At 40.0% G+C, this 27135-nt stretch overlaps 1 protein-coding gene across 3 annotated transcripts in view; it reads right to left on the reverse strand.

The window, feature by feature from the left end:
• The window catches only part of OTC (ornithine transcarbamylase), a gene marked incomplete at both ends in the record, with an annotated part of 56424 nt that extends 48847 nt beyond the window's left edge, over window positions 1-7577 (reverse strand). For all 3 annotated transcript variants that reach the window (XM_081081534.1, XM_081081535.1, XM_081081533.1), the window contains one exon: window positions 7501-7577. In XM_081081534.1, the coding sequence (XP_080937660.1) occupies window positions 7501-7577 (77 nt within the window). The remainder of the gene's footprint in view (window positions 1-7500) is intronic.
• Window positions 7578-27135: the final 19558 nt, after the last annotated feature.

Raw genomic sequence — 27135 nt, forward strand, 5'->3', positions numbered from 1 at the left:
CTGATTGCCCCTAACTTCCTCTGCCTGATTGCCCCTAACTGCCTCTGCCTCGGCCCCCACCACCATGGCTTTATCTGGAAGGAAGTTGGACGTCCAGAAGATGGCTGGTTGACTCAGTCTAATTAGCATGTTATCCTTTTATTAGTATAGATAGATTTTATAGGATAGGATTGCTTAAATGGGGGTGGGGGGCGCCTTTTTCAGCAGGAGGAGATGCTCTTGGCAGACGAAAACACATAACCCCTATATCTGGACTGATAGCCAGCCATATGCACTATACTGCCAAACCAGTCATTAAAAAATTGAACTGCTTTCTTACACCTTACACCAAACAGCTGTTGCCCTTAAAACCCCTCCTCAGCCCCCTCCTTACGCCTTATGTTCTCCCTTCATAGTTCACCCAGATTAGGTTCTGATTGGTGAGTTTCTATGCCAGTCAGGGTCAAAAGCTCTGCCTCCTAGGCAGCCATTGGCTCCTGGCACTCACCCACATTTGGTTCTGATTGGTTGGTTTCTATACCAGTCAGCATCTCTGGGCCTATCTCTGGGCCTGATCAAAGAGGTGGGGCTGATCAGCAGCCCCTCAGAGGCCTGAGAGAAACAGAGGCGGGGCTGCTGGTGAAGGCAGGCGAGAAAGAGAGGGGCAACAGCTGATGCCACTGAGGCTGCAGATCAGACCCTGCCCCTCTCTCTCTGCAGGCCTCTCTCCGGGCCTGATCTGCAGCCCCCTAGGCAGTCAGTGCTGGGTCGCTGCCCCACAGCAGCTGCAGTCAGGGTGTTAGATCGAGCCTTGGGTGGTTACAGACCCTGGGTCTTTATATACATAGATGGGGAAATTAAAGAGCTAGTAAAACTTATATATATTCAGTACACTGTGATTTAAAACAGGAACATTGAGAATTATAGTGTTTTATTTCTTTGTAAAAACTGTCAAGAGTAGTTTGAATAGTGTATGCCATGTACTTATTAGATAACTTAAGATACTGAGCAAGCATCCTTTTTATGCTTTGGTGAATTGTCATATTCCTTCTAAGTTTAAATCAACTTCCAACATTTTATCCTTTGTATTTTTAATATTGTGAAATATCTCTGAGAATTTCTTTAATGTGAGGTATTGTGCTGGTGACACTTCCTCTGGAAGATCTTCATACTTTTGTCACAAATACTTTTCTCATTTATGTCAATAAAATTATCTTCACTGAGTTCCTCTGGCACATATCTAAAGACTCTCAAACAGTAGCAGGGTCAATAATCCCACAGTCACCTATTTCTTTCATAAATACATTAACATTTTATTCAAATTTAACTGCCAGTGCTATTTTTTACTAGTATATGCCTGCTGCACTTTCATCATTGTCAGACAATTGCCTCTTTCATTTATTCATTTTTATAAAATGTACCATGGGTTTATCGCTGGGAGAAAAGAAGGCAGCACAACTATGTTTTCTACTGTCTATATGTGAACTGAATAACATGCACAGTGAGCAATCACCAATAGACTTTAAAAGAAGGGATGTGATTGGTCACTGATCATGATGTACATCTGTTATGGACATAGTGATTTGTAAACTGAAGAGCTAACAATGAAGTTTTTACTTTACACAACTACTCACAATTAATATACCATGACAACTGAAATTTAAACTGTGTGCTTGGAAGACTGAATTTACATAACTAAACTGTGGTCATTAAAATGCCTGCGTATTGGGACCATGCAAAGGAAGGGCTGCCTGTACTCCTAATGCTTTCCCATTATAGGATTTGCCCTGACCGGTGTGGCTCAGTGGATAGAGCGTCGGCCTGCGGACTGAAGGGTCCCAGGTTCGATTCCGGTCAAGGGCATGTACCTTGGTTGCGGGCACATCCCCAGTAGGGGGTGTGTAGGAGGCAGCTGATCAATGTTTCTCATCGATGTTTCTGACTCTCTATCCCTCTCCCTTCCTCTCTGTAAAAAAAATCAATAAAAATATATTTTAAAAAAGATTATTATATACCATTTCTTCTGTTCAGAACACGGTCCTCTGAGTTCTCAAGACTGACTTTTTCTTTTCCTTAGGCTGGAGGCTTAAATACCATCTCCTATACAATTCCTTCCCTGACTGTACTAAGTAGTTTCCACTTTGCCTTCATTTTGTTCATAATACTGCTCACAATTTTAATATATATGTATGCTTCTGTTTATTGCTTACTTTTTATCTTTCCATTGGATTACATGATCCATGATATCAGAGACCCTGCCTGTTTTATTCATTAATATTTATGCACTGCTTACTGAAATGACTGGGATAAATTTAGAGATTTGTCATGACGGATTTTCAATGTTCTGACCCAAGATCTGATGACAAAAAAGAACACCAAGACCCCCAAACAAAATTAATGTTGTGGTAAGAACAAGTATGGGCTGTGTCTCAGGCCTAAGAGTCTTGGAAGAGAATTGATTTGCTAAAGCTGAAATCTTCTAGGGCTCAAACACTCCAATACAGTATTTGCAGTCCTGGGAATAATGGTTAGACATAAGAATGTGAAACAAAGTTATAACCTTGTATCCCAAGCAGAGCTGTCTGAGTCAAGTGCAAAAACTTGGAAAACTGATGAGAGGACATGATGGAACAAGTTTTTATCTATGGCAGAATGAGGGCCAAATCCAAAGTACTGTGATAGTGAATTATATGGATATTTGGTTCTCTCTCTCCTCTAACCCCTTTTGGACAGTATAAGTCCCCAGGAGTCTTGAAGACAAAAGGGGTGGAGAAGTAGATATATCATACTGGCATGTGAGTGCTTCTGTGGTTAACTAGAATTTTTTTTTACATTACACCTCAACTGATAAAGGGGGTCATACTATTTACACATTTGAACAATCATTATAGTTGCCACCTTTCTCAATTCTATCTAAGAGGTGGGGCAGGAAATGTTTACTTGGGAAAAAGAGCTGTTTTTCATAGATATCAAGAGCTAACCAGGAAAATTTATCACTGGAAGGAAAGCAAACACAATGGTTCCAGTTTAAATTCCTATCCTGTTTACTATCTCCTCATAGCACCCTTGCCTTGGCTCCAAAATGAGACTGCCACACCTCTTTCCTAAGCTACTTAAAAATTAGAGAAAAGTAGACGAGCTCCATAGTTGTACCAGTTGTTGCTTTCTGGTGATAAACCCACACTTGAATTAGCCAGTTAAAACCACTGGCTTAAATGGCATAGAGACTCCATGCTGAAGTTGGAGGCAGCTTAGTCTGGTTCAGGAGCACCCAGACCAGGGCCAGAATCACTATTTTATTGTTCCCATAAAATATATGGTATCCTTGTACTTAAATGTATCTTCTTGGTAAACCAGACCTAAACCACATGCATGTTTAAGCCAATACATAATAGGGACGATACTATATTGGAGAAAACAATGGGAACCATGTACAGATTTTCCATCATAACTGTCATTGTCATCGCAGCCTGGTTAAAGCCAGAATTTTGAAAAAGGCAAGACAGTTTCTTACATTAATTTTATCCTTTGAAAAGGTAATTATAGAGATTTCTCAACCCCAAATCACTGAATGCTAAGAAGCTAAGCCAAGGTAATAGTAGATCCTTGTGTTAGCTTTACTGAAATACCTTCCCAGCTAGAAAATGGAGGAGTGTTTTCTTATTGGAAGAATGAACCTTTTATTGCTAGTCTACATTTTTCCAATTCTGTTAAATTGTTTGAAGTATGGGGGAAGACCTGGATGTGTTCCCCTGTATAATTGTATTTTGTTGGAAGAAAAAGGGCTTGATTCGAGTAAAATGTGGTCAGTCTGAAACAGATTTTGCCAGGGTAGGAAAAATTCAATGTTAAATGATATTTTGATCACTGTGGAGACTTTAAGATAAAGACTAGCTTTTGGAGGCATAAGAGAGGACCAATGGCCCCTATGGCTGAAATTTTGGTATTACTTTAACATTGCAGATTGATACAACAGTTAAGGATTATTTTCTTGAGTTTTTGTTGTTGTTGTTATTGTTGCTGTTACTGAGATATTTTTGGCTATACCTAAAAAAAAAAAAAGGATGTCGTGCAAGAGTACATTGGCCAACTTGATCAATTTAGAAGGATCAAAGTAATCAAAGTAGTGGAATGAATAGAGCAGAGATTTTAAATATTTAAATTCTAGTTCTAGTTCAACTATGACCTTAGGAAGATAATTACCCAAATTTGACCTCAATTTCTCATCTGAAAAATTAAGAAAATGTACTAAAATTCAGTAATCCTTTGTGTCTTTGTCTTCCACAATATTAATGAAGTTAGTTCATAAAGACAAGATTTGTCATGGGCTATATTGGAGTCATTGAATTCTCAGTGGCCTAACTTTAATACTATCCTTTTCTTTCTATATCAAGAAGACATATTACAATACATGCAAAGAAGAGTGACTTTATTTTCACAAAACTCTTGAATCTGATCCTACTAATTTGAAAAAAGCACGGATTATTTCTAAATGTCTTTATTATTAACAACAATAATAATTTAACAAAAAATTGCTTGAAACCTTTCTCATTGTTGCTACGTACTCCCTTGTGGTATAAATTACTATTGGTAATCGGTGACTAGGTGGTTTCTAAAATACCTTAGATTGTCAACATTCTAAAATGTTGTGATATTTTCCTCATCTGAAAATTGAAGAATGAGATGATGATTAGCTTTTTGCAGACCTACTATTAAAGGACTGGAAATACAAAACTGTGAAAAATCTATGGTTGCCTCTACTTCTTGTATCTTAGTTAAGTTACTATATTATTAAAAATAAAAAACTAGAAATAAAACCCAAATTCTACTGTTGACTAAGGGAAACATTATGATTTCATTCCATTCCTGGTTTCATGCTTTATACTTAAAGTTTTCTGAAGTCAAGAAATATGTTTTTAAAAAGCCATTCATTTTTAGTTATGAAAGAAAATGTGAATAACTAAAGGGGACTGTTTTATCTCCTCTATGTAAAAACATGGATGGACTGTAATTGCTTCATCTGTGTCCATGTGTGTATAGATGGGCATCAGTGTTGGATGAAAGGAATATAATGATTTATGTAAGTCCATAGAGAGGTCTGGAATGAAATACCTGAAAACCAGTCACCGCTAGCTCAAATCCATAACCTCCACAGAATTGGGTGGCTTAGCTCAATATTCTCTGAGGAAATTTCTATTTGTGAGATGAAATTGAACTGCACTTACAAATTTTTCTTCTCTGATAAAGAGATTTTTTAGTGGTTTCTTTAAAAGATGTAAGTGGTTTCCCTAATAGGCAACAAATCATAGGACACTGTCTATTATCCAAACGCAGCCAGGCTCTAGAGCCTTGTTTTTAAGATGAAAAGCCTATGGATTGGGTGTTTTCAGTAATCGTGGTGTCTGATCCTATGGATTTTGTAAAAATATATATATAATAATTGACTAAAAATTATTGATCCACGAGCCAGTGTGGATAAATAATAGCTCAAACCCTAACTACATATTTCCTATTACTCTTTAGTGGTAAACTCACATGGTAGGTTTTGTAACAAGGACTTTCCACTTTTCCCAAGAGAAATGGGTGAGGGGGTGGGGGGGTTGGAATATTAGTAAATATCAAAAAGCCCAAATATTTTGAAGAGGTTTTGCAAAAATTTAACCTGTGATAATTACTTTTAATGAATATGTTTCATCCTTTTTATTTTTTAATTTTTTAAAAATTCTCACTTGGTTTTTAGAGAGAGTGGAAGGGAAGCGGAGAGACAGAGAGAGAGAAACATCAAAGTCAGAGAGACACATTGATTGGTTGCCTCCTGCACGCACCCCAACCAGGGCCAGGGATCGAGCCTGCAACCCAGGTACGTACCCTTGACTGGAATTGAACCTGGGACCCTTCAGTCTGAGAGCTGATGCTCTATCCACTGAGCAAAACTGGCCAGGGCATTGAAAATCTTACTGTACTTTTCAAAGGAGAATATAAGTTTAAGTTCCAAGCTTTGGAACTTTTTTTCATTCAGTTGATTGCCTTCAGCTCAGTGATGATTCTTTGTTCAAAACAGTGGAATAAAATTTCATCACATTTTTATATGATGTAACTCAGTGAGATGGAATAATAAAATAATGGACATTTGTCATTTTACAGTTTTCTTACTGGTTATCAGTAGATTGTGACTTCATGTGTCTGGAATGAAATATCTTATTTACCTTATTTACCACTGTATCTCTAACGCCTTGCCTGTGGCACAAAGTAAGTGCTCAATACATATTTAGTAAATGAATGATTGTACTACTCTTTTGTGGAAGCAGAACAGATATTATTCTTTTTCCCATTTCATAAGTGAATTGACATCACAGAAACATTTAGTGACTTGCTCAAGTTCATATAACCAACAAGTGGTGGTGCCAGGCCTTGAACCTAGTTCTTGAGACCCAAAAACCTGAGCTTTCCTTCAGATTCTTGGATATATGGTATAATTCTGATAGTAATTGGTAAACCCCATAATCTCTCTGGACTTCATTTACTTTATCTGTATATTAAGAGAAGGCATTATTCTGTGGCTCTGAGGTACCACTTAGGTCTAATACTAAGGACTTAATTTGCAATATTATTTACAATCACATTCTATCTTCTGAGAGTTTTATATTCACCAAAGAAGTGATGAAGTCCAGAGAGCTCAGAACTGTGAGGTGACCCAGAGAAGGGGGAAGAAACTTCAGACTAGACTCTTACTCCTTTAAGACATCAGTAAAGTTGTTTTAAGGTTGGTTTAGGTTGTAAAGAGGCCCTGGGGAAATTCTGTCTGATTGTTAACATGTTATAGATACTCTAGAAACTTTCTGGCAACAAAGTCCACATTTAATTACCTTACTTACACAGCTAGCTCAACACCCTTGTCTCCTTCCCCACCATTTTCCACCTTGTGCTCTATGGCTGTAAGCTGGGTGTAGCTTTTATAATGAATCCAGTGGAGACAGCCTCCTTTGCACATGCTACCAAGAATTTCAGGAATAGATATCAAACTTGGATTTTATTTTTAAAAGAATTATTTTCCTCATCACACATAAGGCTCCTTTACAGCAGCTTTGTAAATGTTAATCTAGTTGCAATTTGGAGTCTGTTCTTTTAAAGGAGTGATTAATCCCCATGTACTACACGGATTTATTGTTTTCAAGCGAACCTGAATACAAACTGAAGGCCCTGTGTAAATTAGTTCCTCTAATTTTCTTTAGCCAGTTGTTCATTTAGAATGTACACAAACAGAAGATGTCAAGAACATTTAGTCTGTTATATCTGCCGCAGTTAGCCCCCCCACCGCCCCCCAACACAAGATGAAATCTGATTACAGAGGACTGAGCAATGAAAGCTCAACTGGAATTAGAGACAGCTGTCTCTAAGGGTCAAACCTGGCAATACACCCTGCAGAAAGAGACCTTTTGAGCTGCACTCCTCTGCAGAATAAAGTCCATTTATCAACATGGTTCCTAAATCAGACTCAAAACTCTGGCCATTGTCACTTACCGAAAATTTCGAACCGCAAACCTCTGACCATTTCTAAGAGCTGCATTGTTCAACAGGATCCTCAAATTAAACAGCATCTTCTTTTGCTAGTGGAAAGGACGATTCTATGCACCTGAAAATGCTTCACCAAAGTAGTCAGTGGGGTCCACACAAAAGCTAAGAATGCTTTTGATTGCAGTGAGAGAGCAAAGGTAATATTATCCTTCAACTACCTTATCAAATCCCTCTGTTTAGAGATACTACAGGGCAGAGTTCAGGGGTATTTGAACTTTAAGCCAAGCTTCACCACCACTGTGGGGTTGTTGGGTTTTTTTTTAGAAAAAATCCTGACTCTTTTGGTGCCCAGACTCCTCATTTTTATAATATATTTATGTGTCACATACTTATACAAAATCAATTGATAACTCACTGAGCATGTAATATATGCAAGGCGCTGCAGTGCTAGCTGGTGTGAAGGCACATATAAATAACTCATTCAGAAAAGTGTGAATTGGCAGTGTCAAAAGCCAGAGGTAGACATGATAGCCCTCAATATTTCCAGTGATATCATCTTCCTATCTCTAATCCCAAGCCTTTACACAAAAACAAATAGAAAGAAGTACAGGAAGAAGTGCCCTGGAAGCTTTTAGTTTTAACTTTTTATTTTATTTTATTTTATTTTATTTTATTTTATTTTTTTCATGGCAAGAAGCTGGAGGTCCCATTATGTCTTGCACATAGTAGGTCTTCAATAAATCAGTAGATGACTGTTAATTATAGCAGGACCTCAGAATCAGTAGAAGTGGAGAGGTTAGTTCCATATGCTTCTCCTCTCCAGGTCACTAAGGGGCCATCCAAAGCTTCACATTAATTCCTCCACCTACACTTACAAATTGGATGTTTTCAAAATCTATTCTGTGTTAGATACTTGTTAGGCTAGAATTTCAGAGGATGAAGATGATCTCACCTTTGCAGAATTTACAGTCAATTAGGGTGTTAAGATTTGTAACTAAATAGCAATAACATAAGCCCATAGAAGAGGTCCAGAGGAAGTGCTACCACGTCATAGGAAAGGGGAAATGCTCTAAGCTGGAAAGGGAAGGAGTCAGGGGAAGAGGGAAAGGGGTGGGGGCTGCCTCTTCTGGTCAATTTATTAAACTTTTGCAAACTCAGGTAAGCACTTGCTAGAAGTATATGTAATACAAGAAAAATATTATTTAAAAACCAACTATGGCCACTTCAAGGGCAGGGATGGTTGTAATGTCATAATTAATATCATCAGGGAAATAAATCCGGACAAGATTCCCTTCTACTTACAGAGACTGGTGTGGGATAAAGAGCAAGAAAGACCAAATTTTACAAACCTTTGCCAAATCTTTTGCTCTGGGAAGAGTAGTTCAGGCAGTGGCAAGTGTTTGCAAAGGCATGGAGGTAAGAAGTTATACAGTGAATGCCCCAAGTAAGAGCACAGATGGATATTTTGTTTGAAAAGACCATTAAGCATTATTTAAGAGGCAAAATTGGCCAGTTGTTGGATAGGATTCAGAGAACGAAATTAGTCTATTTAATACAGGGAAGGAAACTGAATGTTTGCAAGGAGACTGAGGGAGAAGTCAAACTGCATGCCAATGTAAAGTCCATATATTCAGTCAACTGTGCTACCTGCACAGACAACTCATATGAGCAATGATGTTTGGGGAAAAATCAAAAAGCGTCTGCAGTGCTGTGGTAGAGAATGTAGGCAACACTTCTGAGATGTCAAAGCAATACACAAACCCTCATAATTCTATGAAGGTAGGCACTCAGCCCACCAGAAGGATTCAAAATAAAACCGAAACCACCCATAACCCTCAGAGATATTGGAAGAGAAGAGCTACCTCACAAGTGGGATGAGGTTAAAGGGAATTTCACTGAATCTCAAAACACATTTCAACTGAAATCTTCATCACATGTGGAAAAAAACACCTTATAGCAGTGGTTCTCATCCTTGGCTGCACATTAGAATCACCTAGGAATCTTTTTAAAATCCTGATTTCTGGGCCTCATCCTCCGGAAATTCTGTGTCTTTGTGATGGGGTGGGGCCACAACATGAGTCACAAAGAAACAAAATTTCCGGAGGAGGAGGCCCAGAAATCAGGATTTTAAAAAGATTCCCAGGTGATTCTAATGTGCAGCCAAGGTTGAGAACCACTGCCTTATAGGGTTTATCACTCACCTCTTGTTCCACAATTCCTCTAATTCCTCTTCAGCTGCCTGGTTTGGCTCCCTACTGAGTTCCCTTTGTCCACCCAGCCCTCCATTTACTCACATTTCTCTGCTGCAAACAACAATTATGTAACCATGATAGGCCAGGTCTCTATCATGGGTTGGCTCTAAGGGATATAGTGATAAATAGGAGTAATGAGTCCCTTCCCACGTGGAGCTCACCATTTGAAATGACTCCACAGTACAACTTCTGTATGTGTCCTCTGACCCATACATCTAACCAAGGTGTAGGGTCTTGTTCCTGCTCCCTTGCTTCATGCCCCATGGGACCTCCAGCTTGACTTGCTCCTCATCCAGCTTCCAGCATCAGGAGTAGGAGTAGGGGATGGAGTTCTTGGAGAATGTGGCACTAATCCTTGATGTACTGGGAAGAATTAGAAAATTGTCAAACTAGAGGGACCAACAAAGGGATATTACAGCAAAGAAAGGAACTTGAGAGTAGATCCAGAGGAAGGAACAAATAGGGTGTGTGGAGTAGCAACAAATGATTCACAATTGGAAGTATGGATCAATCCCATCATTGACCATTTAAATGAAGCCATGCCATGACCAAGTAAATTATTTAAAACACACACACACACACACACACACACACAACAAAAAAAATAAAACAGAAAACCATGAGTGTCTACGTCTTATTCATATCCCCTTTGCATTGTCTTCCCCTACATACCTTCCAAGTCTTATGCAAGCGACCACAACTATCTATCTACCTGAGGATAAACTCCCCATACTTCTCACCCTTGTATGGGTAACCATAAGGCATGTTTTACTCACTCTCCCAAAAATCTCCAGTGGAAATGAACCTCAATTGCCCACAGTAGAAACCTGCTCATCAATGTGCTCTGTATTGCCCTAGCTGGCTTGGCTCAGTGGATAGAGTGTTGGCTTGCAGACTGAAAGGTCTCAGGTTTGATTCCGGTCAGGGCACAGGCCTGGGTTGTGGGCTTGATCCCCAGTGTGGGGCGAGCAGGAGGCAGCCAATCAATGATCCTCTCTCATCATTGATGTTTCTATCTCTCTTTCTCCCTCTCCCTTCCTCTTTGAAATCAATAAAAATATATATTTTTAAAATGTGCCCTGTATTAGCTGTCTTCCCTTCATAGTGTCACTTCCCTCACTCCCCTACCAGTGCTTCTTTGGATTATCTTCCCAATAAACCACTTGAACTCAAATCCCTTTATCACTGTATGCTTCTGAGGGAACTCAATCTTTGCCCAGGTCTACCTTCTCAACATTTTGACTGATTTGTCTTGTGTAAAAGTTCCTACTATGCCATGGTCAGCTTTAAGCTACCATAGTGACATCACTGAACACAGAGTTGGGAAGAGAGGTGTAAGACTGGCTCTTGCAAGCCATTGTGAGCTGGCTCTAGTACATCACTGACTAAAACCTCCATCCAGAAAGGAGGATTTTCTCAAGATTCGAAAGGAATAGTTGAGTCAGATTGTTGAGGGCCTTAGAAAGCCATATAATGGAGTTACAAATTTAATCTATAGTCAAAGAAATATTAATAAAGTTTTAGGGGCAGACAAGGATATGTCATTATCTGCATTGTGTTTTCAAAACACTAAGAGCACCGTTGTGTAAGAAGTAAAGTTTGGAGAAAATGTGCCTGAGCATATATTGATGCTGTGGAAATAGAAAGCAGGGGATGGATGCAAGAGAGATTTAGGGATTAGAATTCACCTATCAGAACAGTTGATTGGATGTTGAAGGAAGGGAGATGGAAAAGTTAATGAGACTCCAGGATTTTAAGTTTGTGCTATCACATTTGAGTCTAAAATTCCAAATAGCCAAGTTGGGGGATAAAAACAATGTGAGTATCCTGCCATATGAAGCTTGTGAGCATCATTATAGACTTGCAATATTTCTTTGAAATTGCTACTGTGTCTCCCTAGTGAAATCTAAGCACTGAAGAGGGAATCAATGTGATGTGAAGGAAAGAATTATGAGAAGGATGTTTGAAGGTCTAATGTGACCTCTGGCTGGGTCACTAACTGATGGTCAATTGAGATGGTCCTCATCTCTTCAACTAAAGATTTTATAGATGAGATATTACACTGCTTGGGAAACTTTAACATGCTCACCAAACATGAAGTACAGTGTCTAAAAGCCTCAACATGGATATTGCCAAAGATCTATCGCCAATCTGAGCTCTGTACAAATAAGACATACTAGTATTGTTGTTACTGTAGTGAGCTCTGTTTATCTCAGAATGTTGCTAATTACTTAAGTACTTTTTATAGCTGCCTGTCTGGAGTCTTTAAGACCCTGAGAAATCAAAGCATTTACACTTTAGTTACAAGCTCTGTGAGATTGTTGCTGGTGATCTATCTTCCACTGGATATGAACAGGGAAGCACATATTCCTGTCTGAGACCAGTAGCCATACTGTAATCATGAAGAGAAGCAGCCTTAGAATGAAGCTGTGATTTGACAGAGTGGAAGAAGGAAGAAACCTTGGTCATTTATTACATCATTTAGTTGCAAAATCAACCAACCTCATGACTCTCCTAACCACTGGACACCTTGTTATATAAAATAATAAATGTCCATTTCCTTTAAGTCACTCTGAATTGGTGTTTTTGTTACTTGCAACCAAATACATGCTGATACATAATTTAGCTTAGGTTTTTGAAGGTTTATTTCTCATGCAACAACAGATAGAAAATGATGTCCTTCAAAGATGTGGTTCTAGTTCAAAACCTATCATTTATTCATTGAATGACATTGGGCAAGCCAGTTTCTTTATCTGTAAATGGAAACAATATTCTCATTATCCCCTTTTAAAATATATTTTGGTTAGATTAATATACTTAATATGTTTTGTTGTTTTTAATTTTTAGGCTGGATTATATGGTAAGTATATGTATACCTTTATAAGAAATAGCCAAAATATTTTCCAGAGTGGCTATATTATTTTATAGTTCTCTCAGGAATGTATGAGGGTTCTAATTGCTCTGAATCCTCATCAGCACTTGGAATTATTAATGTTTTTCATATAGGTATGTAGTAGTTTTTAGTTGTAGTTTTAGTTTGTATTTTCTTAAAGACTAACAATTTTAAGCATCTTTCTTTGTGTTTATATGCCATCCATATATCCTCTTTGGTGAAGTGTCTGTTAAATCATTTGCCAAATTAATTTTTTTAATTTTTAGGCCTAATCAAATTCTTTTTTATTTTAAATCTTTATTGTTGAGAGTATTACAGATGTCCCTCTTTTTTTCCCCCACTGTCCCCCTCTACCCAATTTCTGCCCCACCCTGAGCCTTCACCACCTTATTGTCTGTGTCCATAGATCATGCATATATGCATATATGTTCTTTGGTAATCTCTTTCCATCGCCTAACCCCCCTTACCTCTGAGATTCATCAGTCTGTTCCATGTTTCCATACCTCTGGTTCTATTTTATTCATTGGTTTATTTTTTCATTAGATTTCTTGTTCATTTATTTTGATTTTTTGATTCAATTGTTGATAGATATGTATTTATTGCCACTTTATTGTTCATAATTTTTATCTATTTCTTAAAGAATACCCTTCAACATTTCATGTATTACTGGTTTGGTGGCGATGAACTCCTTTAGCTTTTTCTTGTCTGTGAAGCTCTTTATCTGACCTTCACTTCTAAAGAGAGCTTTGCTGGGTAGAGTAATCTTGGTTGTAGGTTTTTGCTATTCATCACTTTGAATATTTCTTGCCACTCCCTTCTGGTCTGCAAAGTTTCTCTTGAGAAATCAGCTGTGCTCCCTTGAAGGTAACTAACTACTTTTCTCTTATAGCTTTTAAGACTCTTTTTTTTCTTTAACCCTTGGCATTTTAATTATGATGTGTCTTGGTGTGGGCCTCTTTGGGTTCCTCTTATTTGGGACTGTCCGTGATTCCTGGACTTGTAAGTCTATTTCTTTCACCAAGTAGGGGACGTTTTCTGTCATTATTTCTTCAAATAGGTTTTCAATATCTTGCTCTCTCTCTTCTTCTGGTACCCCTCCCACCCCATAATGCAAGTGTAGGTACACTTGAAGTTGTCCCAGATGCTCCTTACACTATCTTCATATTTTTGGGTTCTTTTTTTCTTTTTGTTCTTCTGGTTGGGTGTTTTTTTCTTCCTCACATTTTAAATTGCTTATTTGATTCTTGGAATCCTCTACTGTTGAATCCTTGTAAATTATTCTTTATTTCAGTTAGTGTAGGCTTAATTTCTGACTGGTCCTTTTTCATGTCTTTGACATTCTCACTAAGATCCTTCAAAGTCTCACTAAGTCCCTTGACACTCTCATTAATTCTCTTGAAGCTCTCATTAAGTCCCTTGAAGCTCTCATTAAGATCCTTGATTAACCTTATAACCATTGTTTTGAACTCTGTAACCTGTAGTTTGCTTGCTTCCATATCTTTCACTTGTGACATGTTTCTTTGTCTCCACATTTTGTCTCCTTCCCTGTGTTTGTTTCTATGTATTATGTAGAGCTGTTATGTATCCTGGAATTGGTAGAGTGGCCTTGTGTAGTAGGTGTCCTGTAAGGCCCAATGGCTCAGTCTCACCAGTCACCTGAGCTGGGCACTCTAGGTGTACCCCTGTGTGGGCTGTGTGCATAGTCTTGTTGTAGTTGAGCCTTGATTGCTGTTGGTGTCACTGGGAGGAACTGACCTGCAGTACAATTGGCTGTGAGGACCAACTGTGACTACAGTGGGAGAGCTGCTGTGCAGGAGATACCCAAACAGAAGAGGACTTGCTTCAATGGGGCTTTGGTGCTCACTGAGTCTGCCTCTTGAGTGTGTCGCTTATGGATGTGTAGAGTTGTAATCTTGTGTGGTCTGAAGCTTCCCACTGGGTGCACTGACGCTGTCCACTGGGTGATCTGGAGCCTCCTGGGAGGTGCAAAGTCAGCCACCTCCTGGGGCCACTGGGCAGGAGCTACAGAATGATCTGAAGATGGCTGCTACTTGTACAGGGCTTAGAAGTACCCAGGTGAGGACAAGCTTTGAAGCAAGGCAGGCTGATGCTAGTGGTGGATCTTGGGCCTCTTACTGATAGGTATGGGGCACACTGGTGCTAGCTTCTGCTTGTTTGAGAGATTTCATGAAAATCTGAAGCCTGAGCCAGGACAGGTCATTCATATGGAAAAACAGCTGCAAACAGCTTAGGCAGGGCTGAAAATTGGATGGGGTGGGGTCTCAAGGAATCACCAGGCTGAAGCAAACAGTGTGGGCCATGTTGATGGAAACTCAGCTATGGCTGCAAGTCAACTCTGCAAAGGAGGAGGTCCCAGCACAGGAACAATGACCCCTGTGAGCATCCCTGTCTGCAAGAAAGCTGCCCCCAAGTTCTTTCCCTGATACCAGACAGTTCATTTCCTCCCCATATGTCCCTGGATTCCCCCAAAGCCACTGCCCAGTGCTGGAGCTCAGAGGAAGCTACATGTAAGTTCATGTGCAGGCCCTTTAAGAGGAACACCTGGGATTCCACCGGCCTCTGTGTCACTTAGCCACAATCCCCACTGGTTTTTACAGCCTGGAGTTACAGGGACTTCTCTTCCCAGCTCTGGAACCCTGGGCTTGGGGTGTGGTGTGTGGCTGGGACCCCTTGTTTCTCATGGGAGGCCTTGGAGATATCCCTCCTGATTAAAAAACGCCACATGTGGGTGTCAGATCAGCCCATTCAGCACCTCCCGTCTCCTAGCAGTCTCAGTGTGCTTTCTTCTTTACTTCTCTAGTTGTAGGACTTCCATTCAGCCAGCTTTCAGGTGGTTCTGAATGATGGTTGTTCTGTATTTTAGTTGTAATTTTGATGTAGTTGTGGGAGGTGGCTCATACTGGCATTTACCTATGCTGCCATCTTGGTTCTCCCAAATTTACTTTTTAATTGAGCTTTTTATTTCTTACTAGGGGCCCGATGCACGAAGATTTGTGCAAGAATGGGCCTTCCTTTCCCTGGCTGCTGGCACCGCCTTCCCACGCTGCCCAGAGGCCCGGAGCAGCTGGGGCAGTGAGAACGCCTGCATCGTCACCATGGCAATGCAAGTGTCCCACCCTGCCCCACCCCTGGCCACTTGGCGCCTGCATATGCAAATTAACCCACCATCTTTGTTGGGTTAATTTGCATGCTCACTCCTAATTGGCTGGTGGGGCATCGCAAAGGTGCAGTCAATTTGCATCTTTCTCTTTTATTAGTGTAGATTGTTTAATTTTGAGAGTTCTTTATATGTTCTAGAAAAAATACCATTATTATATATGTATTTTTGCAAATATTTTCTCCCAGTCTGTAGCTTGCCTTTTCATTTACTTGGTAGTGTCTTTTGCAGAGTAAAAGTTTTAAATTTTGATCACATTCAATTTACCACTCTTTCTTTTTATGAATTAAAATGTGATGCTATATCTATGAACTCTTTGCCTAACCAAGATCACAAAGATTTTCTGCTATGTCTTCTGAAAGTTTTATAGCCTTACAATTCCATCTAGATCTATGATCCATATTGAGTTAAATTTGTTCAAAGTATAGTTTCAGGTTGAGTTTTTTGTTGTTTGTTTGTTTGTTTTGGTGGTGGTGGCATATGATATCTAATTTCTCTTTGCTTAAGAGCCCTTTATGTCCTAGGTCATATACAACTTGTTGAAGAATCCACAAAAATCCTTTTGTGTTGATGTTTCTGGACCTCTTCAGAAACTGTAAACCTGTGTTCAATTGTAAGAATGTATTATTATATAGCATGGCTCTTCACAGAAAGTGGCAAAAGGAAATAAACTAGAATTATGAGAGTGAAGTAAATCCCCACTTGTATATATGTTACCCACAGAGCTCCAACTTTATAGACAATCTTAAATTTAATTTTTAACTAATGGATGATAATGGGGCTTTGTCAAAATATTGATTTAGGGTGTTTTCTTGCTACACCACTGCTAAGTATTTGTTTAAACATTCCAGCCTTATGGGATATTGTGAAATTGGTGAAGATTATCTCTGATCCCCTTTTCCTACCATACCCTTTCAAATGAGACATGTAAAGAAGGTAAACAAGGTCCTACATGAAGAGCAAAATTATGAATTAGAGCATGAAATGCTGATCATCAAATTCAAGTGCAATTTCTCTTCTCTCTTGTCATATAAACCACATGTTGTTGAAGTAACTCTTCTGTTAATCATTTACTCTGGCAGTTGTTTATGTTAATCAGAGTCTAGAATTTTTCAGAGCTTTGATAGGGACAAAGATCTCGAGTTTTCATATGTGGTGCTTTTTACTTTGTGATCTGGTAAATTTTGGCATTAGAAGACAAGACTAGTAAATACACACTTTATGAAGTAAGGAAGTATAAATAAATATGGTTAATGATCTAATAACCTTTGTGTCAGAGACAGATGAGGTTCAAAAAGTGAGGTTATCGTTCATGGGTGCCCTTTTATTTACGCAAGCTCCAGCCTAGAATCCTAGAGACATCTCTTCCCCCATAGGCTGATTCCAATTCCTCCCCTGGGAAGCACAGAGATCAAGCTGTGCATAAAGGTTATCAGGCATTAAGCAAACAGGGAACTCACAGAGGTTCAAAGTTCACCAGTGTTTCAATAATCATCCCTGATGCTTCTTAGGATTTCCAGATAACTAGAATCTGAATGATGTGGGGAACCTGTGAGGCTATTGGCATTGCTTCCTACTGCCCAGGGCTTGTCTAGAAGCACTGTCCCAATGATCATTTTCATGACAATATTCTACCCTTGAGCACAGTACACATATTCTAGATGTCCTTAAAATCACTACTTGGTGAATGCCTCCCCTGCCCATTTCTGATTCTTAAAGAAACCTACAATCATCTTTGTGGTTGGTGCCTCTATCCGGATAATACTTGGGAAGTCCTCTGAGCTGATCATGATTGCTTTATTAGGCAACATCTGCTAAAGCAAGGATTCTTCCTACATTTTAAACTACTAGCTAAACACAACCTTCTTCTCTTAAGGCTTTCCACTGATAGCAAACAATTCTTTGGCCTGTAAAGATGGGACATACCCAGGGCCCAGAAGATAAACTGAGAATTATGTCCCCAAAACAAGAGACAAACAAGCTCATTTTCCTAGAGCTTTGTTGACTATTTGGACCCTGTGTCATGGAGATTGGAACTCATAACATATTGATTTTATCCTCCAGAATTCTTCAACTAGAGTTCAGCATCTTTTCTTCCAGAAAAACAGAGTTAATGAATTCCCAGATCATCTTTAGTTGTTACCCAGTGTATTACCATTAAGGAATAAGCAAATCACCTAGAAGCCCTATAAGGAAAATTAATCCAAGGATTTGGGGAGTCAGTTAACTAAGGTTGAAGGCATATTTATTTTGAGCAAATTCCTCAGCCTCTCTAAGCCTCAGTTTCCTCTGATGGTTTTTCTTATAGCAGCTTGTATTGCATGGCTTTGTTGTGAATATGAAATGTAATAATGAATACAGTATCTGGATCAGTGTTCAATATGTATTAGCTTTTCTTAGTTACTAGCATCAATACATATAGTGAGAGTCCCCATCTCCATCACAGTTTGTTGTCAGCTTATTATATTCACTTTCCCAGATATAAAAGTGTTGAGGTGCCTTGCTTTTTCTTTTTTTACCATTGTCCTCTAAGCCAGCAATTTTCAACCTTTTTCATCTGATGGCACACATTAACTAATTACTAAAATTCTGCAGCACACCCAAAAATAAATTTTTTGCCTATCTGACAAAAAAATAGGTATAATTTTGATTCATTCACACCAGATGGCTATTGTTGTGTTGACTGTTGTCGTTTTTTTGTTTCTTGGTTTGTTCGTTTTTTATAATCTAAGGGAAAAGAGGTCAGTACCCCTGACTAAATAGTCAGGTATTGCATGTTTTAAAAATTCTTGCGGGACATCGGTGTGCCTCTTGAGGCACACCAATTGGAAATTGCTGCTCTAAACTAATCAAAAATAAGAGGGGAAAAAACAGAAAACAATGTTTCTCAATGAGGACCTATAATGTTTTCTTCTCTCTTTTCTTTCTCCCCTAAATCTATGGTTGGCAAACTGCGGCTCGCAAGCCACATGTGGCTCTTTGGCCCCTTGAGTGTGGCTCTTCCTAAGCCTTTGGAGTACCCTAATGAAGTTAATAACAATGTACCTACCTATATAGTTTAAGTTTAAAAATTTTGGCTCTCAAAAGAAATTTCAACCGTTGTACTGTTGATATTTGACTCTGTTGACTAATGAGTTTGCCGACCACTGCCCTAAATGATGGGAAAACCAGGGACTTTGTTCTCCCGCAGTACTTCAACTGCCTAACTTTTAAAGTTTCTAATATTTTATTGTCTGCTACTATTTTCCTTCTATAACCCTGGCATGCTAAGCAACCTATCCCATTTGAGATGTAAGTGAGATAAAATAATTAATGATTGCTAAGTGCTTTGAAAATACAAAGGACTCTATAAATGCCATGGGTCATTATTGCCTTCCAGTATATGAAACAGTATAATAAAAATGGATCATAAAATCTCTTTACTACCATGGCTACTACTCTTTTTGCCAGTTAAAATTTATAGTTGAGCCTGTTGGTTCAAAGCAATGAGGGACATGAAAACAATTCAGTCATTTTCTAAAGTAGGTGTCCCTGATCAATTGACTCTGGAGACATCAGCAATACATTTTGCAAAGTTTATGTGAGAATAATGCCTCATGATCACCTTCCATTTCTAATAACATCACTGACTCTTCCCCCACCCATAAGTGCTTTTTCTGCAATAAATGTGCTACTCATATCTCTTCTACACATATTAGTTAATTTATATCACTACCAGTGTTTGTTTTTATGCACCATGCATCATAGCAGTAGGGCACTGGATAGAGAGGATAAATAATACAGGTAATTTTGGTTAGATAGGAGGCAAGTGTAAATGATAATATTATGTTGTTTAGAAAAAAACTGATCAACTTAAAGTAAACACTTTTGCTATATTTTCTATCATAATTGCAAATGGGACATCATTTTAAACTTTCCAGGTGTAGCTGCCATATCTAGAAGCCCACCTATTTCTTTGTGTTTGGGGAAGCCTGGGGTTGTTAGTAAGATTCTAAAAATGATTGAGATATATGAAGGGATGCAAAGAATTATTTTCCATTAGAGGTTCTGAACATATTTACAACCCAGAATTTTTTGTTGCTTTGAAACCAAACTCATATAAAAGTGTTTAAAATTTTTGAAACTGACCACAATTTTGAGAACATTCTGCGATATTTTTTTTGTCCTGACACTGCACTCTGATTTGAGAAACTAATGTTAGCACCTGAGACTATTCCTTAACTTTATTAAGTGAGTATAATTAAGAGTTATTTGCATTCAATTATTTGCTTATCTGCTTCTTTGATTGTGCTTTCTCTTTTCTTTTTTTTCTTTTTTTTTAAATTAAATCTTTATTGTTCAGATTATTACATTTGTTCCTCTTTTTTCCCCCCATAACTCCCCTCCTCCCAGTTACCACCCCACCCTCCTCCCTCACTCCCCACCCGCTGTCCTCATCCATAGGTGCACGATTTTTGTCCAGTCTCTTCCCGCATCTCCCACACCCCTTCCCCCCCGCCCCAAGAATAGTCAGTCCACTCCCTTTCTATGTCCCTGATTCTATTATAATCACCAGTTAATTCTGTTCATCAGATTATTTATTCACTTGATTCTTAGATTAACTTGTTGATAGATGTGTATTTGTTGTTCATAATTTGTATCTTTACCTTTTTCTTCTTCTTCCTCTTCTTAAAGGATATTTTTCAGCATTTCATATAATACTGGTTTGGTGGTGATGAACTCCTTTAGCTTTTCCTTATCTGTGAAGCTCTTTATCTGACCTTCAATTCTGAATGATAGCTTTGCTGGATAAAGTAATCTTGGTTTTAGGTTCTTGCTGTTCATCACTTTGAATATTTCTTGCCACTCCCTTCTGGCCTGCAAAGTTTCTGTTGAGAGATCAGCTGACAGTCGTATGGGTACTCCCTTGTAAGTAACTAATTGTTTTTGTCTTGCTGCTTTTAAGATTCTCTCTTTGTCTTTTGCTCTTGGCATTTTAATTATGATGTGTCTTGGTGTGGTCCTCTTTGGATTCCTTTTGTTTGGGGTTCTCTGCGCTTCCTGGACTTGTAAGTCTATTTCTTTCACCAGGTAGGGGAAGTTTTCTGTCATTATTTCTTCAAATAGGTTTTCAATATCTTGCTCTCTTTCTCATCTTCTGGCACCCCTATAATTCGGATGTTGGTATGCTTGAAGCTGTCCCAGAGGTTCCTTACACTATCTTCGGATTCTTTTTTCATTTTGCTTTTCCAGTTGGGTGTTTTTTGCTTCTTCGCATTTCAAATCTTTAACTTGATTCTTGCACTCCTCTGGTCTGCTGTTGGGAGTCTGTATAATATTCTTTATTTTAGTCAGTGTATGCTTAATTTCTAGTTGGTTCTTTATCACAACATCTAGAGTCTCATTAGATTTCTTGAGGATCTCGCTATATTTATCGGCAATCTCACCAGTCTTTTCGAGGGCCTTACTAAGTTTATTGGCGGCTTCTAGACAGTTCTTGAGAGACCTTAAAAGTGTGGTTTTGAACTCTATATCCTCCATTTCTGACATTTGCATCCTGTTTCTTTGTCTCCGCATTTTTTTATGTTTTCTTGGTGCACCCCCTAGTGGTCTTTGTGCGCAGTCTTGTTGTAGTTAAGCCTTGATTGTTGTAGGTAACACTGGGGGGGATTTGACCTCCAGGCCAACTGGCTGTGAGAATCAGCTGTGTCTGCAGTGGGAGAACTGCTGTCCTCTAGGGAGGTGCTAATCTAGCCTTTGCCTGAGGCTATCCTGCAAATGCCTCTGTGCAAGGCTTGGGCAGGGCGGGTCCCAGGGGATCAACCAGGTGGGCGGAGCTAGCAGTTATGGCTGCTCTCAGTCCCGTCTCCAGAGGCTCTGCCTCTCAGTGTCCCAGCAACTGCTGCAAACCTCGGAGAGAAAGCTGCCCTCGAGTTCCGACCAATGCCAGACAGTCCCGCTTCTCCCGTTTGAGTCTGGGTCCCCAGAGACTTGCCTGGAACTGGAGCTCAGAGCCTGAGACTCCCTCCCGATTGAAAACAACAACTGTGCCCTCAGCCGCCAGCCCGTTCCGCACGCACCTCCGCACCTTTGTATTTTACTTCTGCACTGCGCCTCCTCTGAGTCTCGGTATGCTTTTCTCTTTCTTTCTAGTTGTAGAATTTCTCCTCAGCCAGCCTTCCTGCGGTTCTGGGTGATGTCCATTCCATCTTTTAGTTGTATTCTTGAAGTGGTTGTGCGAGGCAGCAATCTCCGGTGTTTACCTATGCCACCATCTTGGTTTCTCTAAAAAACATTTTTTTTTTTTTTGCCTACTCCCTCACTGCCAACTCTCCTTTTTGTGTGCTTTCTCTTTTCATCAATGCCAATTTTGGCTTCATTTAATCAAAGTGGTGAAATAATTAGATAGATAAGAGAGTTAAAGTAAAACTGATACACCAAACTTTGATAGGACCCTAAGGCCTCCTGAAATATTAACTTCCTTTATCACTGTTCTTCCTAAGGCTCACCTTGCATTTTAACCGTGGGGGATGATTACTGGGAAAGTTATTAAAGTCACCATGCGCTGGGGCTGACCGGCAGACCATGAATGATGGATGAATGATTACTCTGACACATGTTTCTGTGAAGGAGGGGCTAAGGGGCTGTTTTTCTTTAGAAGCAAACAGCCCTGTTCACCTGCCTCGTTAGGTTTTTATTGTCACAACAGCTTGAACTAAAATTAACCTCTAGACACAATCAGCAGGGTAAGTATGCTTGAGAAAGCACATGCTTCCACAAGGTCGGGTCTTTAAAGACTAAGCATAGAGATTCTAGCAAAACACCTGGGGTTTGTACTAATTTGGAAAAGTCAAGGCACGGTCTGCCACCTTCAACAAGGTCCCCCTAAAGACCCTTGACCTCAGACTTTCCAACCAAGTCCCATACTTCCCCACAAACATGTACTGTCAAAAGGCAAATAAGGTTAAAATGCTTCAATATCTAATATTATAGGAGGAACTCCACAACTTTGACTTACTGACATATGTAGAAGTTTTATATACAATGAGAAACTGGGTCAAAATAATCATTTAAAAGTGTTCACTAGATAAAAGGAAAGATCTTACACTATGTATTTATTAAACTTTTAATGTAAACATAGTATCTTCTTTACTAGATTTTTGAGAGGTCTGAGATCATATAGTGTTAGCCATAGATTGACCCTGAGTATCTTAGTCCAACCCTCTACTCCAGAGGACCAGGGAAATACAATGACTTTCTCAAAAACAGGTGGGGAGGAAGAAAGAGAGAGAGAAAGCAAGTGAGAGGGTGAGAAATAGAAAAAGCCTTCTGGACTCCTAGTGAAAATTCTTTCCATTACTTATTGACAGAAAATGAGAGGTTTTCATTGCTCAGCATCCAAAACTCCCTCCAGTTCTCTTTGTGAGAGTCTTGCTGTAGCATCTTAGTATAACAATCTTCCCTCCCACTGTTCACCCCCTCCAAAGCTAGGTCATGGCCACATGATCCAGCACATGCTCTCACCCGGGGCTTTGAATCTTGAAGGACTAAAGACAAAAAAGCCAGTGAGATGATATTCACAAGGCTGTGATCTCCCAGCATTTCTGGCTGTGTTGAGTTGCTAGAACACTCTTGTCAATTTAAGTTCCTTGATGATTTGCCACTAAATCCATTTTTCCCTGAAGAACTCTGATTCGCCACAAAGTGAGCTGCAGGCAACTGACCTTCAAGGAAAAGTGATAAAACCAGGATTGGTTGACATTAAAACTCCCCTTTAGAAATACAGTGGCAAAAAAAGCTGATTAAACAATTGCTTGTAGTCACCTGGAATGCTGATTGAGAATATGATTTAAGGAGAATCATGTGAAAGGCATGAAGAGTTCAAGGACAGCCAATGAGGCTGTCCTCATTTAAAACTTCTTGCCCCCAGTCTTTAATCTTGTTTATTGGCTGCTTCTTGTAATGAACAGCTTAATGGTGAAAAAAGTCATCTACCTCAGCAGATCTGAGATGGTCAAAGATAAACTCAAGCTTGAGTTTCATCCTGTGTGCTGATCTATAATAATAATAATAAAAGCGTAATATGCTAATTAGACTGGACATCCTTCCGGATGAAGCTGGGGCTGTGAGGGAAGCCCAGGTCCCGGGTGCCAGAGGGAAGCCAGTGCCGGCAGTTGGGGGAAGGAAGGCCTACTCTTGCACGAATTTCATGCATTGGGCCTGTAGTGAATTATAATATCAGGGCCTGTAGTGAATTATAATATCAGTGATTTGCATCCCTGACAGGTTTCTTATGTGCATATTGTGGCATTATATGAGATAGACTGAAAGCTGGAAATTTGACCTGGCAATATATGAGAGGATTCAGAGGATCCTAAGAATTCTGAACCCTTAACTCTCATTGAATCTCACTTGACAGCTCAAGAAATCTCTCCTAGCTTGTCTGATGAAATTATTCTTCCCTTGGTTAAAGATACTTTTACCTGAGGGAGTTACCTTGAAAGATGAAGCCAGTTCTCTTCATGATACTCTCCCCCACCAATTCCCAAGATTGTCAGATTTCCACATAACCCTATAAGGGGGTAAACAATGACAAAGTCAAAACCCAGAGAAGGCCAAAGTACCCCTGGACTTCTAGTTTATATTGGGAAAAACTCTGAGATGTGTGTATGAGAATAGAGTATAAGGATACTTGATCAAGGATGAGAAGTGTAATTTTGGATTGGTCTGTATCCAACAATTCAAGATTCACTGCAGATTGAACAGCTATATTGAATCTGATACGTGAAGAAGGGAAATGCTACAAATGGACAAAACTTTAAGCAGTACACTTCACTGGCATTTTACCAGGAGAGAGAGAAGCCTTGAAGTATGGATCTATATCCAGGCATGAGCAATGGTTAGAGGGTTAGCCAGGTGATTAGGGACATAGAATAAACAAGATTAAAGACTGGGGGCAAGAAGTTTTAAAAAAAATGTGAGTGAACCCAGAGAGTGAGATTATTGATCTCCCTTGTGAATGCACACAAAACAACATACCATGTGCAAGAACTCTTATATCGGTCTCATTTATTACTCTATTATAAAAACGCTACACTACATTTTAGAAACATAAATATAGATGTTTCCTATATAAATAGCAACTGAAAAAAGACAACATTGTACTAATAGAAATACATGTTCAATGAAGTTTAGGTATTAGCCTAGTAGGTGAGTGTTCTGTTGGAGATGATAGATAGATAGATAGATAGATAGATAGATAGATAGATAGATATTCAGCATTTGAACCCCCAATTAGATTTGAGGGTCTAAGTTTGCTCTTTTATATAAAAATCTAGAGAGATAAAGTGACCTTCCTAAGATCAGAAAATGAGGAAAGGAAGGAAATGAGTGAGGAAAGATAGAGAACTGAAAATAAAAAATAAATCTCTGTGCTCTTGTCTCATTTCAGGTTAATAATGGAGATTTAAGAAGTCATCTGTTAATGGAGATTTGTCTTTTTTAGTAAAGACAAACAATTGCCTTGTTTTTTAAACTGTTTTTGTTGACGTAACAGTGGTTAGTAACATAATATAATTTTCAGGTATACAACATTATAATTTGATATCCCTATGCTCTACTATGTGCTCAACACCAAAATCTAGTTTCCATTTATTACCATATATTTGACCTACCTTGTTTTTTTAGCTCTTTCTTAATATTTACAGATCCTCAAATGTGTGAGTCTTGAAAGCAGACAGCAGTGCAATTCCCACCAGGGAAGCCAAAGGAGGCAATACTCTCTGTCTCCACCTCTTGGAAAAGAATGTGAAATAGTAGGTGAACTAGCATCAACCAACTGGATATTCCCCCTACCTAAGGACTTTGCTCTCAACAATGTGACCAAAAGATTATGACACAATGAGATTAGAAGCATGGTGAAATTAGTGGCTGCATCCAGCAGTGGTGTCCTAGCCAGAATGCTGCTGCTGGGTAGCCTTCCTTGAATTTTGATTTTTTTTATGAGCCAGTATTTCAACTGATTCTGTACACTGCTAATAGTTTCAAGTGCTAGATAAGGAAAGCTGATTTGTATGGGATACTTCCATGAGCTCTCATGTCTTTGAGCATGAGAATACTATTAATCTGGCTCCATCTAGATGCACCAAGTCTAACTGCAAGGCTGCCTCCAACATCATTATATGAGTACTAGAGGCCTGGTGAACAAAAATTTGTGCACTCGGGGCGGGGGGGGGGGGTTCGCCTCAGCCCTGCCTATGCCCTCTCCTCAGTCTGGGACCCCTTGGAGGATGACCACCTGCTGGCTTAGGCCTGCTCCCCGGGGGATTGGGCCTAAGCTGGCAATCAGACATCCCTCTGGCAGTCCAGGAGCCCTTGGGGGATGTCGACTTGCCAGCGAGGAGCAGGCAGGCCTAAGCTGCAGTTGGACATCCTTAGCGCTGCTGAGGAGGTGGGAGAGGCTCCCACCACCATCACCGCTGTACTGGCAGCCGTCAGTCTGGCTTGTGGCTGAGCAGAGCTCCTTCTGTGGGAGCGCACTGACCACCAGGGGGGCAGCTCCTGCATTAAGTGTCTGCCCCCTAGTCATCAGTGTGTGTCATAGTGACCAGTCATTCACAGTCATTCTGCTGTTAGGGTCAGTTTGCATATTACCCTTTTACTATATAGGATAGAGGCCTGGTGCATGGGTGGGGGCCAGCTGGTTTGCCCTGAAGGGTGTCCCGGATCAGGGTGAGGGTCCCTCTGGGGTGCCTGGCCAGCCTGCGTGAGGGGCTTATGGGTGTTTTCAGGCTGAGCACACCCCCTTCAGGGTGGGGGTCCCCACTGGGGTACATGGCCAGCCTGGGTGAGGGGCTGATGGCTGTTTGCAGGGTGGTCAAGCCCACCCCAGTGGGGTCTCTCACCCATGGAGGTTTGGCCAGCCTGGGTGAGGGGCTGATGGCAGTTTTCAGGCTGGTCACGCCCCCTTTAGGGTGGGGGGTCCCCACTGGGGTGCCTGGCCAGTCTGGGTGAGGGGCTGAGGGCCATTTTCAAGCTGGCCAAGCCCACCGGCGACGGAAGCTCCCAGCCTCTCCTTTTTTCAGTTTTCTTTTTATTCTGGGATTTATTTACCTTCTATAATTGAAACTTTGTAGCCTTGAGAGGAGCTCAGAGCTGGCCAGGGCGGGCGGGAGGGAACCAGCTGAGAGCAGATATCTGGGGTTTATTTATATTCATTATTGGGGCAACCAAGCCTCCTGCTTGCTCCAGCTCCGTGGATGCCTGCCACCATCTTGGTTGGGTTAATTTGCATATAGTCGCTCTAATTGGCTGGTGGGCGTGACTTAAGGCATAGAGAA

Source organism: Myotis nattereri (assembly GCF_964212035.1).
Source record: "Myotis nattereri genome assembly, chromosome: X".
In the NCBI taxonomy this organism is placed as follows: Eukaryota; Metazoa; Chordata; class Mammalia; order Chiroptera; family Vespertilionidae; genus Myotis; species Myotis nattereri.